The sequence below is a fragment of the Capsella rubella genome, unplaced genomic scaffold, assembly GCF_000375325.1.
Source record: "Capsella rubella cultivar Monte Gargano unplaced genomic scaffold, Caprub1_0 scaffold_4, whole genome shotgun sequence".
NCBI lineage: Eukaryota > Viridiplantae > Streptophyta > Magnoliopsida > Brassicales > Brassicaceae > Capsella > Capsella rubella.
Genome location: NW_006238920.1, coordinates 13,763,135 through 13,779,276, shown reverse-complemented (window position 1 = coordinate 13,779,276; position 16,142 = coordinate 13,763,135). Strand labels below are relative to the sequence as shown.

General features: G+C 34.1%; 4 protein-coding genes and 1 pseudogene across 4 annotated transcripts; 1 reads left to right on the top strand and 4 right to left on the bottom strand.

The window, feature by feature from the left end:
- Positions 1–1,700: 1,700 nt before the first annotated feature.
- LOC17888106 (expansin-B4) lies at positions 1,701–2,933 on the bottom strand. The gene is made up of 4 exons (XM_006295767.1): positions 2,783–2,933; positions 2,566–2,678; positions 2,135–2,328; positions 1,701–2,025 (listed from the first exon to the last, which is right to left on the bottom strand). The coding sequence occupies exons 1-4, from the start codon at positions 2,931–2,933 to the stop codon at positions 1,701–1,703; spliced, it is 783 nt and encodes a 260-aa protein (XP_006295829.1).
- A 1,991-nt stretch (positions 2,934–4,924) lies between these two features.
- On the bottom strand, positions 4,925–6,101 carry LOC17887567 (putative expansin-B2). Its single transcript, XM_006296443.2, has 4 exons — positions 5,904–6,101; positions 5,692–5,804; positions 5,427–5,614; positions 4,925–5,319 (listed from the first exon to the last, which is right to left on the bottom strand). Exons 1-4 carry the CDS (start codon positions 6,094–6,096, stop codon positions 4,986–4,988), a joined length of 828 nt encoding a protein of 275 aa, XP_006296505.1. The 5' UTR covers positions 6,097–6,101; the 3' UTR covers positions 4,925–4,985.
- Positions 6,102–7,279: 1,178 nt separating this feature from the next.
- LOC17889259 lies at positions 7,280–8,237 on the bottom strand (annotated as a pseudogene).
- A 1,745-nt stretch (positions 8,238–9,982) lies between these two features.
- On the bottom strand, positions 9,983–11,179 carry LOC17889910 (cyclin-U2-1). Its single transcript, XM_006294908.2, has 2 exons — positions 10,621–11,179; positions 9,983–10,504 (listed from the first exon to the last, which is right to left on the bottom strand). The coding sequence occupies exons 1-2, from the start codon at positions 11,013–11,015 to the stop codon at positions 10,237–10,239; spliced, it is 663 nt and encodes a 220-aa protein (XP_006294970.1). The 5' UTR covers positions 11,016–11,179; the 3' UTR covers positions 9,983–10,236.
- A 3,375-nt stretch (positions 11,180–14,554) lies between these two features.
- LOC17888628 (protein transport protein Sec61 subunit beta) lies at positions 14,555–15,858 on the top strand. The gene is made up of 2 exons (XM_006295280.2): positions 14,555–14,653; positions 15,415–15,858. Exon 2 carries the CDS (start codon positions 15,437–15,439, stop codon positions 15,683–15,685), a length of 249 nt encoding a protein of 82 aa, XP_006295342.1. The 5' UTR covers positions 14,555–14,653; positions 15,415–15,436; the 3' UTR covers positions 15,686–15,858.
- Positions 15,859–16,142: the final 284 nt, after the last annotated feature.

The following is a 16,142-nucleotide window of genomic DNA, read 5'->3' as shown; positions in this document are numbered from 1 at the left end:
ATCCATAAGTGCAAAAGAATAACTTGTTCAACTAGGAGTTTTACTAGTCTTTAGTACATTATAACAACAATAAGTAGTAATAAGACATAATCACAAATACATACTTAAAACTAATTAATTAAAGTTCAACGTTCCACAAAATTTGTCGGTTACAAATGCATTCAAACAACTTAAGTAGGAAGGTAATTTAACGACACACAAAGACTTTTATTTTTTTTCCCCTTAGTGAATGGAATTTGGAAATCTTTAAAAAAAAAACCAAATTTTGTGGAAGCAATTCGTCTACGCAAAGTGTAAAGTTACGATTATTCCATCTTCAATGGCATGACTTAATGGTGGTGCCAAACAACTTACGCCGCTCTCTCTCTTAAAGGGCCAAACAAAAAAAACTCATAAATCTTTTAATACCTCCGTTGACTCATCTCGTTGTTAACTAAGTAGTATACTAGTATATGCAAATGCAAGCATATGTGATATGTGTTTATATGGTCGTAGCTTTATTTTACACATATAAGTTAATCAAAACTGGTCGATGAATGAATTGAAGTAGCAATACTTTTGATGAAGTCAACTAACAAGAGGCGTAGAATTTACATAAAAACATAATTGCAATATAGATCACGTAGGCACATTACATATATATGTTTTCATAAATATTTGATAATAAGTCAACTAAAATGAAAAAGTTGAATAAACTTTTAAAAGTTGCCAATGAAGTGACAAGTATGGCCGGTTTCTCCAAGTCGCCTGAAAAGCGGCGTGAGCATTTGATGTTATGAGTCTGTTTTTGTCATCCAAATACGTTACTACGACGAGTTTAATTTACATTATTCGTTTGACCTTTATATTTCATATTGTACCATTCGATGCTTCTCAACTTGCATAAGAAAAGCCCTTTCATCTATAGGCCCATTAGAGACAGTGATCAATACGACTTTAATAACTCGAAGTGAATATGCTAATCTCTCTTCACGGAAAGAAAAGAAAGAAAGAATATGGTAATCTCTTAATTTTTTTATGATAGTTTGACTCGAACTGATGTATCTGTTTGTATATGGGAAGTAGAGACTGGTTTGATAGTATTTTCTTTATATGACTATATACAAGACCAAATTTTAATGGCGGAAAGTCTAATTTGTATCAAAACATTATAATGTAGAATTATGATTTAAATCTTGAGGCTTTTTTTTTTTTTTTTTTTTTTTTTTAAAAACATATAAATCTTGAGGCTATTTGGAAACGGGAACAAATAAATTCTAGTCAAATAATTAGTCTGAGTATTCTAATTTTGCTTTCATATCTTTTTAGTATGCACTCTAGCTGCAGAGATAAGTTGATGGATTTGGTCTTTCGTAAATACCTTTCACGCTTTTCTTCAATTTGTTGTCATATTCATTCAATACCTCTTAACCAACTTGATAATTACTCTTTCAAAAAGACCAGCTCCATTATTCAGGATAAGGTAAGTAAAATTATTATATATCATATTGATTATTGGTTGGTAAAATAATTTATTTTGTTAAATAGAGCCCTAGCTAATTAATAAAAGGAAGGGTAGCAAATATGATATATGGGAACATATTGATAAGTCATATGTCTTTTAATTATCCATACCTTTATATTATAAGTTTTCTTTATATTGTATTATGACTAGCGAAAACAAAGAAATGCGTTGAATTACAATGTGACAAAGAAATATCCTAATGAAAGTTAACAATTGAACGGTATGTTACGTCGGGTCTCCAGTTTGCCGGAATGACATTATAAGCAACGACTACTTTATGAGACTCACCAGAGGTAAGTCTGATGTTGAATGGACCTCTTAGAGCACTGCCAGAGTTGACCTTCCATACGGCCGATCTCATTTCTTGCATGCGGAGGAATCTCCCGCCGGCCGGTTGAATCTCAACGGACGCCAAGTCTCCATCACCATTTTCATACTCGACAAGAAATGCTATGTAAAACGGATTTGCTCCCGCGTCCATACGGAAAGCTATATTAGTTCCTCCATATAAACATGCCGCTCTATTAATTAAGAGAGCAAGAGTCATAAATTTGATCGGTTTATCATATATATATATACATAAATAGCTAAATAACAAAATACTTGGACATATATCATATATGTGTATACCGTTTGTAGTAAACACGTAGAACACCAGCAGATCGAAGTCGGTCGGCTTGGCCAGGTCTGGCTAAGGCACCCATGGCTCTGCCGCTAAGATCAAAGTGGGTTGGTTCGGAGGTGCAAGGACCGCCGGGACATTCGTCGGTTATCGTCACCGTTATAGGTTTCCCCGAGCATGCAGGATTCCCGCTGCACGCAATCTATATATTGAAAAAATTAACATTAAATATTAATGTAACCATATTATATACTTTCAGACTTTCATGTTTTGTTTCCAAAACAAATGCAGTGTGACCACAACCAATATTTAATGTTCATTTTGTAACCATACATTACCTTAAAAACATTAATTCAGCGGACTAGATAGACATTACTTCTATGCTACATATATTACTATTGCTCTTATCATATATATATATATATTCATATATACGAACCTTATAACATGTTCCACATCCTGATCCACTGTTGAACAGTGAAGGGCCTCCGGCTGAAACCATGGCGTATAACGGTGGATTAACAACCGCGAAACCGTACCCACAAGCTCCTCCTACACATATATTTAAAGCATCATATACAAATACATTATTATTCAGAAATTAGATATTTATGCTGTTACAAATATAAAATATGTAATTTAATATTATTAAGTACCAGTGCTACCGGCGCCGTCAGGTTCACCATACCAAGTAACTCCAGCGGCCCCCCATCCCGCAACATCTATAGTCTCATTTTGACAATAACAAAACTTTAGGGAGACTACGAAAAGAGCCAAAAGAACGAAATTTTTATGTGATAATGCCATTGATATAGCTACTTTGTTTATTTAAACAAGTTCTTATAAGTCTTAGTGAATTTGATTCCATTACAGGGCAAAGGTTTTATAATGGATATATATTAGCAAGATAGTTAAAAGTGAATCTTGGTATTTATGGCAGTCAAGCTTTCTATGAAATTTAGAGAGTAAGACTTAAGTTTAAATAAGAAATGCATATAAGAAAAACAAATATGTTAAGACAAATTGTTAGTCAAGTTGAAATATTAAGTTGATAATAATTTATTAACTTCTAAAATATATTTTTAATTTGGTAATGCATAACATCATTTTTTTTTGGGTCAACATATAATAACTCCTCAGTATATCATGTCATTTCCTAGCACCAATTTTCTAAAACTGATAAATATGAATTATTTTTTTAAGTTTGACTATTGACTAAAAGTTTTGGTGAAAAATTAATATAATTAAGTTAGCAGCAAGCACAAATAACTTTTTTTTTCCGTCAAAAAAGCAAAAATAACTTATGGTTTATTATCCGAACAGAAAAGCCCACACTATTAGAAGTATGGAATATTGAAACAAGTTAATATGATGCTATTGAATATTTTACGTCTATATGTGAAACCAAACATACATATTCGATTGAAAAATAGAAATTTTAGTTAAAAATAAAAAAATAATTTAAATGTTAAATTAATTTTAATTCAAAACATGTTGAACCTCGCTCGGCCTATTCTAAGGCCAAAATTGATGGACCAAAAGATATTTTATGGATTAGATGCCTAAGCTCTATTTGTTTCAGTTTACAAAAATTTAACACCTAAATGAATCTGAAATTGAAAACATTTTTTTTAATCAAAAAAACATATTTAAAACACTATTTTGCAAAAAAAAATAGAAAAATAACTTTTAAGTATAAGTAAATTTATAATAGCAAATTTACGGACTAAAAAATGTTTTACGGAATAAATGCCTAATCTCGGTTTGTTACCGACGTCGTAAAATTCAAAAATAAAACATTTGAGATTGAAAAAAAGTTTGATTGGTCAAAAACGAAAAATATACTTTGGTTTCTTCTCTTGTTTTTATTAAAATTTTTACGTTTTGCACTTTTCCGGTAAAATAAAAGAGAAAACAAATTAAAAAAATACCTTGTATTCACAAAAATAAAATAAAAAAATAATACCTTGTTGGACTATGGTAACGAGTAGCCCATTTACAAGGCCGAGATGCTAGCCTTCTCTGCACCTTGTCTACGCCTTTTTTGTGTAGGTAGTTGATAAGGTGTCACAGATTTTCTTGTCGAGGAAACGGGCAGATTTGTTCTGGGAGATGTTGTTCATCCTCTCTCTGGCGAATGATTCTCTTTAGGTAGCTAGTCTGAAACCATGGAACCTTCTTTAGCTGCTTCGATTTCACCTTCCTTATTCCTCCTTGTTTTACCGGCCGTGAAATATTATTAATTAGGTTTAGGGTTAGGGGTAGAGACGAACTGATATCAAAACAGAGGATGGAGATGATCAATCACAAAACTTACGGATGAGAAGTTTTTTGTTGCTGAGATCGATCATCTTCGACTTCATTTACTTCAGTGTCGAGTTTTTACATGGATCATCATCGGTGATCGATTCCTCTGTATCGAGAAAGAGTGCTTGTTTTATTACAAAAAGACAAAAAGATAAAGAGGATTAGGTTTTGTTGGTTTTGTTTTTTTTTTCCTCGAACAAGAATGAGAACAGAGAATTCTGATTCCTGAAGGAAGAAGAAGAAAATGCGTGAGGCCACTGCTTGGTTTCTGATTTCTCATGATGAAGTGGTTTGTTTTTTTCAAAAGAAAAACTAAAAAAGGAAATGTTCGGTTTGGTTTTTTTCCTTTTAATTTGTTAGGTTTCCTTTATTTTATTTTTGTACTTTTGTTTTTCAAAGAGTAGATCAATAGTATTGTACACACTACCCACCATACGGGATCGAAACATTTCTTTACTAAAGAGATATCATTTATTATTTTTAAACTGGTAAGAAAATATATCATTTATATATATAGTATAGATCGTATAATTAAACTAGTTTCAGCTGCAGCTACACTTGAAAGTTCACGTTCGATTTGTACTTGGCGCCGGGTTGCCAGTCTGCCGGAATGACATCGGTAGCCACAACAGTCTCGCCGGAGTCCAGCGAAGTCACTCGGAGAGACAGCGGTGCCCTCAAAGGCGACGACACGTCCAGCTTCCACACGGCGCCCCATAAGTGGCTCATAGACATCCACTTGTCAGAATCTAAAGCTTGTTTGAGTTCGACTCGGCCAATTTCGCCGTCTCCGTCTTCATACTCTACCAAAGCCGCGAAGTAGTTAGCGTTTGAACCGTCATCCACTTTAAACGTTACCGTTTTGCCTATATAGTTGCACTCAACTCTACAATCACACATCAACCAAAATAACAAGTTAATTTCATAACCTTCGTAATCATTAAATATATATATATATAAAAAATTGTTAACGTCAAATCCTTAGATACATACTTTCTGTAAAGAATCTCCAAAACTCCGGCACCGCGAAGCTGACTACCTTGACCAGAAATCGCCATGGCACCAAAAGCTGTACCACTCAAATCGAAATGGACCGACTCTGTAACGCATCCAGGACATTCGTCTGTAATCACTACCGTAACCGGCTTTTTTGAACACTCTGATTTCGAACTGCATTTTATCTGTACGTATACTCTCATATATCAGTGTATAAGCTAAATTTTAAATTTACTATAATTGCAGTTAGTAACCTACTAACCTGGTAACATGCACCACATCCTTTCCCTGACTTGAACAACGAAGCACCTCCGGCTGATACCATGTTCGAAAACGGTGGTTCTGCTACAGCAGTTCCATAACCACAAGCTCCACCTAGTTCATGATGAATCATTATATTTTGGTCATTAGTTAATTGTATACTAGTTAGTTGCTTGTTTAAGGTGTAATTGACGAAAGAACACATGTATATACCATCGCTTCCGTATCCGTTGGGGTTGCCATACCACGTAGCTCCGGCGATAGACCAATCAGAATCGCTGGCTGAGACGGCTGAAACGTTGAGTCTCTTGGGGCTAAAGCAATGAGTTAAGTTTAAGAGAAGACAAGTTAGAGCAAAGAGTAAGTTCACGATCATGTAACCTCGTTCTACAACAAGAATTGCCATTGGGGTGATAACTAATAATAAGTTGCTAATGAGGATGACTTGTGCTACGTACTTATAGTAATTATAGATTGATCGAATCCCGTGAAAGACTCCTAATACGCCCAACTTTTTTAATCCATATGTCACTTTGTCTTAAAAGAAGTACTATAAGACACGTGAAGTCATGCCTTTCTGTTTTGTTTTTTTTTTTGGTTTTACTAGCAAGGGGGGGTCCAGTGTGACGGTTAACAGTTAGAAACCCATATATAGTTTACGAGGCTGAGTCATATGGTGTCGTATTGCGATAATAATTCATACTTTTTCCCCTAAATCAAGGTCATTTGGAATTATATTGATGGTGAAATTTGTACGTTAATGTAGCCGTTAATGGTGGTTTGCTTGGTCGTTGAATTCTAATCGCAAGGTTGAAAACATGCAATTAAAAAAAGTTTTTTAACGTGTTTGAAAATAATTGCAGACTGTCGAACCGTAAAACTTGGCATGAATCAGGTTTGTCACGACGATTTACTGAAATCAAATTAATTTCTTTTATCATAAAATAAAAACGTCAAGGTCCACGAAATAATAGCTTTAGATGATGAGAACAAAATCTCACTAGACCAGCCCGGTGTAGCCTAACAGGACTATCAAGTCAATGCACTTAATTTAGATACACAGCACATGCAATAAACTACCCTCACTAAAACCATGTTTTTTGTGTATTACTTGTATGATGATAAAAAGGAGGAAAGAATATTATGATGATATGTCCATTCCAATTATTCATATTATCATTATATAAAAATAGAATCCAATTTTCTATAAGTATTCCGTTAATTTTAACTTATCAAACTTGGAGAACTTATGCAAATAGGTGGTTTCTGAACATGGATTAATATATTTGTTTACGCTAGGGATAAGTGAAAAGGAAAATGAAAGTTCGAGAAGTAATAAATAAGAAATACATTCTTTGTCATCTAAATTTTAATATATTATAAACCAAGGGAGGAAGATACAAATACAAATTAACAAGTTGAAATTACATTAACCCAAAAGTTACATGAAATGTCTGCAGAAACATTAACCCAAAAGAGGGAAGCAAAGCCGCCAAGTAAGCGATATCATTTATTTTATTCTTTTAAAAACTGGTAAGCTAGACATCATTTATACGATATTGTATAATGCATATATATAGTTCCAGCTGCTACACTTGAAAGTTCATATTGGATTTGTACTTCGCACCGGGTTCCCAGCCGGCCGGAATGACATCGGTAGCCACAACAGTCTTGCCAGACTCCAGCGAAGTCACTCGGAGAGACAGCGGTGCCCTCAAAGGTGCCGACACGTCTAGCTTCCACACGGCCCCCCATAAACGGCTCATAGACATCCACGTGTCAGAATCTAGAGCTTGTTTGAGTTCGACTCCACCAATTTCGCCGTCTCCATACGCAACCAAAGCCTCGAAGTGGTAAGGGTTTAACCCTCCAACCACCTGAAACGTCATCGTTTCCCCAAAATAGTTGCACTCAACTCTACACACACATCAATGGAACACAACGAAAAAAACTATCAATATCATCTCAATATCTTTATCCTTTGTTGTCATTAAAAAAAAAAAGTGTATATAATGTGTTAATGTGAAATCCTTATATAAGTTATATACATACTTTCTGTAAAGAATCTCCAAAACTCCGCTGACTACTTTGACCAGAAATGGCCATGGCACCAAACGCTGTACCACTCAGATCGAAATGGACCGATTCTGTCTCGCATCCATCACGACATTCGTCGTCTGTCATCACTACCGTAACCGGATTTTCTGAGCACTCCGATTTCGAAGTACATTTTATCTATACGTAAACACATCAGTAGTACACATATATCAGTATGTATAAGCTAATCTTTCACTAATTTTTAAATCTCTTCTGCTTGATTAAGTGTAATTAGTAACCTGGTAACATGCGCCACATCCTATCCCTGACTTAAACAACGAAGCACCTCCGGCTGATACCATCTTCGAAAACGGAGGTTGTGCTACAGCAGTCCCGTAACCACAAGCTCCAGCTTCATCATAATCAATATATATCGTGGTTAGTAATTAATTACATCTGTATTATTAGCTAGAGATGTAATTGTCTAATTGACATATATATATAACGCATGTATTATGTGTATTATGTCTAATTGATTAATTCTTTCTTTTCCCCTAACTCAAGGTAAGGTCATTTGGAATTTCTATTAATGGTGAAATTTGTACAATAGTATATCAATTAATGGTGGTCGTTGAATCCTAATCGCATGGTTAATATATATATATATATGCACATAAAAAGTTCGTTAACGTGTTTGAAAATAATTGCAGACTGTTTGCTCGACAATGATATGCTTCGAAGATCGCTGACTTCAGGCTGGGTCGGATCTTTGCAAGAGATGAGTATGAGGCTAACACAAGTAAATTGGCCGGAACAGTGTAAGTAAGCAGACTACCACCTTTTCAAAAAAACATTTTGTAGTGGACCTTAAACATGATAAAAAGCGCATGAATATAAAGTTTGATTTCATTTTTCAATGCCTATATGTCGCCAGAGTGTATGCTCATCGCGAAATCAAATTTGTACAGCTTCGGGATATTGATTCTAGAGATGCTAAGCGGAAAGATGAACACATGATTATGTAACTCAGAAAAGACCTTAACCTAGGCTGCCATGTCTATCTTTTTAATTTCATTCAAAACTGAATAGATATGGTAGCTAAAAATATATATAACGTGTCCCCTTAACACGTGTGGAAGAATTGGGAGAAAGGAAAAGCTTTAGAAACCATAGACCCCATGATCAAAGATTTTGCTTCCTAATCGTCATCATCATTAGCAGCCATAGGGAAAGAACAATTGTAAATTTGATTTCTACCGCGCTTCTCTTTCTTTTTCGGTTTCCAGGCCTAAACCGCAATATTGGTATTGGAAATAGTATAAACATCCGGTTAAGAGATTGATTATTTTGGTTAAATAGTGCATTTAAGCAACACATGATTAACTTTCTGAAATGAAAAAAGTAATTTGCCGATAGATATGCAAAAACAAAGTAAAATATAAGTAAAAGATAAAGCGTATTTACTTTATTATTTTATAATCCAATAAATAAGTTAGTTACTACTATTTTTTAAAAAACAGTTAAAGAAAAAACAACATTCTGGATACAAAACTCCCGTAGCAATAGTTGTTTAACTAAAGAGAATTATAGATTGTATTCAACGAGTTTACGTGGTAAAATCTGACATGAGTTCAATATTATTTAGTTACTTTTATCATAAAGTATTATTTATTTATTTGGTTTTATTTAGTTTTGTTCTGTAGAATTAGTGTATCTGCATATTTTGACTGTGTATATTATGTAGAGCGGCTTTTCTCAATGCCATTAAGGCGAGGGATTGTTTCTGGACACTTACTAAACCAGTTGGTGCGAAGGTTTACCCATATCAGCCAAAATGTTGTAATGCAAAATAATAAAATATTATGATTATCTTAAGTTACCGAGAGACAATAAAAAGCCTTCTTTGTTAGTACTAGTATCAACATCGTATCTTTTCTAGGAAAAAATATCTATTCTGGTAACAAAAATTTCAAAAGTGTCACTAGATGCAAATAATATTTTTCTTTATTAATCAATTTGCTTGATGATGACTTATGAATTGAACATGACCCCCTTAAAGGATTACCAACAACAATCTTAACAAATCTAATGCATGACAAGTATTTTCTGAGGTTTCACAATCGCGGGCATAAATCTTAATCAATGGATTTGAATGTATATAAACCCAATTGTTATTATTTTTTATATTTTTTTTTGTCATAACCAGTTTTAATAGTTCACATGTCTTAGAGAGTAGTAGATGACAAAACAACAGATTAACAAAGATTTCTTTTTTTTTTGCAAATAAAAACCATTTTTCTTAAAATTCAACAGATACATAAGAATCTACATGGCTGATACATACAACAGCAATCTCCTATATATTTTTCTCTCTCTATTTACATTTTACATTACAAGAAAACCCAACCGACAAGGCAATCAGAAAGTCAAAAGGCCCTCCTCCTCAAAAGCAAAAAGACAAATAATAAAATAAAAAATTAAGAAGCAGAGTAGTTCTTGTTCTTCATGACTACAACAAGATTCGAGAAAACTGATGGTGTTTAGGATCTTGAACGATTTGTCTAGATTTGATTTCCTCAGCGCAACGTAATGCCTTTTCAATCTGGTAACCTCCTCCGATACTAACTTCTCTCTCAAGATGACAACAGTAACTCTCGAACACACTCACATTCACATGCAACTTAAATCCCATCAAGAACAAGAACTCTATTTCCAAATTGTTCAAATCTTCTGTCTCTAACCCTCCTACTTTCGCGAAGTATGAGTTTCTGTAATTCCTGTAAGAATAAAAAAGATTAAAGCAAAGTGAGTTCACCAAACAAAACAGAGGAAAAAAAGTTTATATATATTGGAAATAATAAAAAATTGTTATCGGAGGTAATAATAAACTTACATGTCTTCGACGTATTTGGAAGCGATCATGATAGTTGTGATGAGGAGACGATGTACATTGGTAAGACTGAGTCTGAAACCTTGGTTATTCTGACAGAACCGGTCAATGTAAACATAAGCCACGACGTAAACCGATGGACCGGCTTTGGTATAGCGGAAAATCCTCTCAAGGTAGGATTGAATAGTCATATCAGGAATCTCCCGGCAATCGAAGACACGTGTCTTACCAAAACCACCGTAGCTCCGGCTGATTCTCTCGTTCCGAGCTAAAGTCCGCTCGATCAGAGAAGAGAGAACAGAGATGACGAGAGGTGTGTTGGAGTCATCTTGGTAAGAGTATGAGTAGAGGTCTGATCGGAGCTTCCTAGGAGAAATCGCTAGCGAAGAAGAATCCATATGTGTTGATCGGAGAGACTTTATGTGTCTTTTTTTCTTTCAAGAAACTGAAACTGAATATGAAAAGAGGTTTTGAGAGGCTTTTTTATATACAGAACGGAACAGAAGAGAAGAGAGTGGTCAAGAGTAGGATGGAGAAGAGTAGCTTTCCGATGTAGGGTAACTTCCTCACCTCTTCTTTTTTCTAAAAAAATATTAATGTTTTATAAGCTAGTAACTATATAGTAGTAGTGTGTGTACTGAATATTCAATAGTATTAAAACATAGCTCGTGCAACTACGAAAGTTCAGGTTTTATTTTGAAACGTAACAATATCCCAGATTTGGAATCTCTTTCGTCTGGATAAAGCAATTTAATTTTTCACCTACTAAAAGAAAAAGAAGAAAACGTTTTTAAAAAGTTTGTTCTTAAAAAAGCCTTTGCTTGTTTTAAATACAGAAAAAACTCAACCCAAACGGTAGCGACTTGGTGGTAAAGTAAAAAATTGAGGCATATGGATTTAATTCTTATTTGAATGCAAAAACCCAAAAGTCTTTAGTATCATAATTTAATCAAGTTCGTTGAGATATGCAGTGAAAGGATATCTATTCGACAATTATGTTCATTATAAAGATTAGTACGACTTATTTCAACAATTATATATGTACATTTTAAAGATTATTACCGACATGTTGTTATGAAAAAACATACACAAAACCAAAGCATCAGTTCACAACAATATTTTGAATTCATCTTCGACTTTTTACTCTATTGGAAACGCAAACAATAGTATTAGATTTTTGACAATTGAATCATCTTCTTTGTTGAAAACATGATACAGTAATTACTAACCACTGAAATAATGTAGTTGACGATTTGAAGTAATATTTAATAAAGCACGTAAGAGTGAGAGGATACAGTAACGATAGTAGAGAATTTTATAATAATGGGAATTTTATCGAAAAGAGAATCGACATAGGTTTTTGGAGTCATATGGAAGCTGTAGAGAAGTTACTAAAATAAGTAATTAATTATTATCATGCAAACTCTGAACCAAAAAAATAACAAAATTGTGTAAGAGAAACAGCTAAGCTTTTGGTTACATACACCATATTTTATTCACATGATATCAGATATGATTAATTTCAAATGAACCAAGTCCAACTTACAAAATTAAATAAATGGAATCTGAGATTGAGATTTAATATAAGTAAACCAAAATAAAACTCCGCCGACAGTTTGTAGAAGACGGTGAAGAGAGAGAGAGATGTGAAGCCAACATCGGTGAAAACTCTCTGGTGGAGCCGGAGGGTTTTAGGTGATAGGCCTCACTCACTCACTCAAAACATCGGTGTTATTTTCTTCTTTTCTATAGTATTTAACAGCCAAGTGCTTTGAACGCGTGTCACTGTTTAGACACACGTGTGAATTTTTCGTCAAACGTCGTGAGCTTTTCGAAACATCCACAAAGGACACTCACACGCGTGGTGGTGGTGGAGATTTCAATCAACAAAGACAACGCACACACACACTAATCACTTTCTTTCCATTATAATCAGCTGTGCATCCATATATATTCGCACCACCAAATATACCAAATCGTGCATCACGAGGCTTTCTTTTACTCACTTACATTTTCTTTTACTAAACGGTTTTTGACGAATCGGATTTATCCATTTGCAAACATTAATCGTTCATAAATTTCGGTCTATAGATTTTATTTCAAAGAAAAGTCCTTACAAAATGACTATTTGATTGATTTATTTTATTTTTATTTTTAGGTTGAATTAAAAAAAGGGGTCATGATTACAAAAGGCTAATAATAGCAGTGTGATTTCACTATCTTCGTCGTGCTGTTCACAAAACGAAATAAATATGTTAATATGCATATAATTAATATATTTTTAATTTACGATCGTCCTAACGAATCTGCTCGACAACTGCAACTCAAACTAAAGAAATAGTACAAGTCTCTGATCTTTAGGGTACAAGTACAACCTGGTTAAACAAGATAAAACTTTGCATCTTCTTTATTTAATTTTTTCCTCTAGGTAACAAATAATAATAACTTAAAAAAAAATAAAAAAGATCAAAAGAGTGTGGAGGGACAAAATAAAGTACAAGTAATAAATTCTGAGATAACCACCGCCACCGCACGAATTCGTTTCATGATAAATGCAAGCACCACCAAATAAAAGAAAAGGTCGGACCCGGTTTGATATTTTTTTTTTCTTACACAAACTCGTCCCGTCAAAATATTATTTACTTACATCATCATTGCCTCAGATTCAATTATTATTCTTTTCTCTCCCCCACCTTATTTATACTAGTACTACTAGATTTTAACATCATACTATTATTTTTTCCTTCATTTTTTTTCATGTTCACATTTATGACATATCCTTGTCATCTTAAGAGTAAACAGTATATTAATATAGTGTGAAACATTGATCTTCAAAATCAAATAGTAAGAGATGTGAACCATTCGAATCGTACATTTGTTTATTTGCATGAAAAATATCTTATAAGCTAGAGAGTAGTAATATATACTGGCTCACACCTCGGTATAAATTCAATAACAACAAGAGCGTCACTACTATAAATATTATATAGCATTGATTGATTGAAACACATGAATGAAATGAGATTTTGGAATGGATCGATATGTACCAAAGGTAAAAAACACAGTCGCGCAGTATTTGTCGACTCTGCGACCGTACACTAAAATGTCAGGCTTCCATAACCTTATGCCCCGATAGATATCAATATCATCATTACACACACACACACACTCTCTCTCTGATTCACATATCTGTCTCCATCTCGAGATTCGTGTTTCGAGATCTAAATTAACGAAAGAAAGATGAAAATGCTTTTAATGTCTACGTACTTTTGTACGTACGTACGAAACTTCTTTCATCATTCACAGTTTTTTTCTCCTTCGGGCTTCTCCATTAATTGTTTTACTCCATTGTTAACAACTAAATTCACTATTACAAACTTCCTATAAGAAACTTCTTTTTTCTTTCTTCCTTTCTCTTAACTTTTTTATTTGTTGAAAAAAACATAACCAAAACAAGAACATCTTCAATCTGTACTGAAGTGGGGCTAACTCAGCATTTAGTTGGCAGATATTTTGTTTATCTGGCTTAGATTTTGTCCTTTGATTTAGGGAATCAAAAACTATGTTATATAATTAATAATATTTTGGCCTGTAAAATCATACATTTCACTTCAGATCTCTTCTCATATGACCTACAAATAAAGTAAATGATTACACAATCAACCTTTAATATCGCACAACTATTTCTGTCCCTACTTCATTATATTCAGCAAACAGTTTTTTAAATTCCTTTAAATTTCTCTGTCGTCCGCAAAGTTGTGTGGACAAAGAGTTTGGGCTTACTTGGGCCTTTATGTCGGGCTTCAATTTAGCTACCTCCGAAGTCCAAACTCTACCCACTTACGCTTATAGAAAAGTTTCCGATAATTACGCTGAGGTGGCATTGTTTAATTGGCTAATACATTAAAAGGTGCGTGGCGAGTATTTCTCCTTCTATAAATATTGTTAAAGAGTCCGGTCAACCCCGAAAGTCTTCAAATCTCTCAATCCGTCTCGTATCAATCTCATCGACATCAGAATTTGTAAGCCGGATCAGGTGAGTCTTTTTTTTTGTTATCGGTTGTTTTTCTTACGATCTAAGTCTCGGATGATTGAGGAATTGCTAGATCTATAGGTATTTAGATCAGCTTTGTTTGCTGCGTAGATCTGATAATGAGATCCCGATGCTGAATCCGAGCCTCGGTGCTTTAGGATTTTTCGATCTGGATTCAATTTTTGCTTTTTCGTGCTTAATGTTGCATACGCATCCGTGAAATCTGTGAATTTTTGCATGTTCATTGTTATATAGGTCTCGATGTTTGGATTTGACTCGTTGTTTGTTGAGAATTTTACATTGTTTCCATGTAATCTGTTCTTGTATGCTATTGCAGACCCGATGCTGCAATTGATTCTATGTGTTTGAGAACTATTTTATTTCTTTCATTAATAAGAACATGATTGTATCAAGTCTTAACATGATTGCCAGAGCTTAGAGGATTGGCTTAAAACGCGAATTTGTGTTGAGTTTAGCTGGACGGATAATGGAATAATGTGTTAATTGTAGTTTAGTTTGGTTTACTTATTTTCCTTGTTCTATTAGGATGCAAATTTCAAGGCCTTTTGTTACGGGAGGTTTCTTGTATTATTTAGAATGGAATATAGCTTAAGGGTGTTTTCTAATTCTCCTTTTCTAGATATGATCACTCTTTTGCTTTCATATTCATAATTGGCAAGTGCTTTCATACTTATAAATTAGGTTTTCTGCTGTATTTTTTCCCAAAGCTGTTAATTTCTAACTTTCTTACACTAAATCTTCAGATTGTAAAGAAGAGAAGCAATAATGGTTGGAAGTGGTGCTCCACAGAGAGGAAGTGCAGCTGCAACTGCAAGCATGCGTAGGAGGAAGCCAGGCAGCGGTGCTAGTGGAGGAGGTGCCTCTGGTGGTGCAGCAGGATCCATGCTTCAGTTTTACACCGATGATGCACCCGGTCTCAAGATCTCCCCTAATGTTGTCCTTATCATGAGCATCGGTTTCATAGCTTTCGTCGCTGTCCTTCATGTCATGGGCAAGCTCTACTTTGTCAAGTGATGAGACAGATAATAGCTTGAAGCAAAAAAGACCCTAAGTGACTGCCAGTGATCATAATATTAGACAGTGGTTTCGTTTAATGTTTTAATTTTGTTGTTTATTACCTGAGTCCTGAGTATAATCAATCTCAACCATTCCAGTTTCTTGACATTCAAAGTTTCAGTATTCTTCCACACAGCTTATAGGCATAAGCTTTTTTGTACCCTTCACAAGTGGATACTATAATCATATAATGTTTTAAAGAAAAGATCTCGGAACTCTAAATTTATCAACTCTAAATTTAAAGAGTGCAATAGTTGAGGCTTAACACGACTCGGAACTTCACATTAAAACCAAAGAAAAATAATAATAAAAAACCCGACTCGGAAGAGATTTACTAAAGATGTTTAGTTTTTAGCCACCCTAAAGAGTAAAAAAGTTTAAAAAATGTCTCAGGAGTTTGTTGAACAATTAAGAA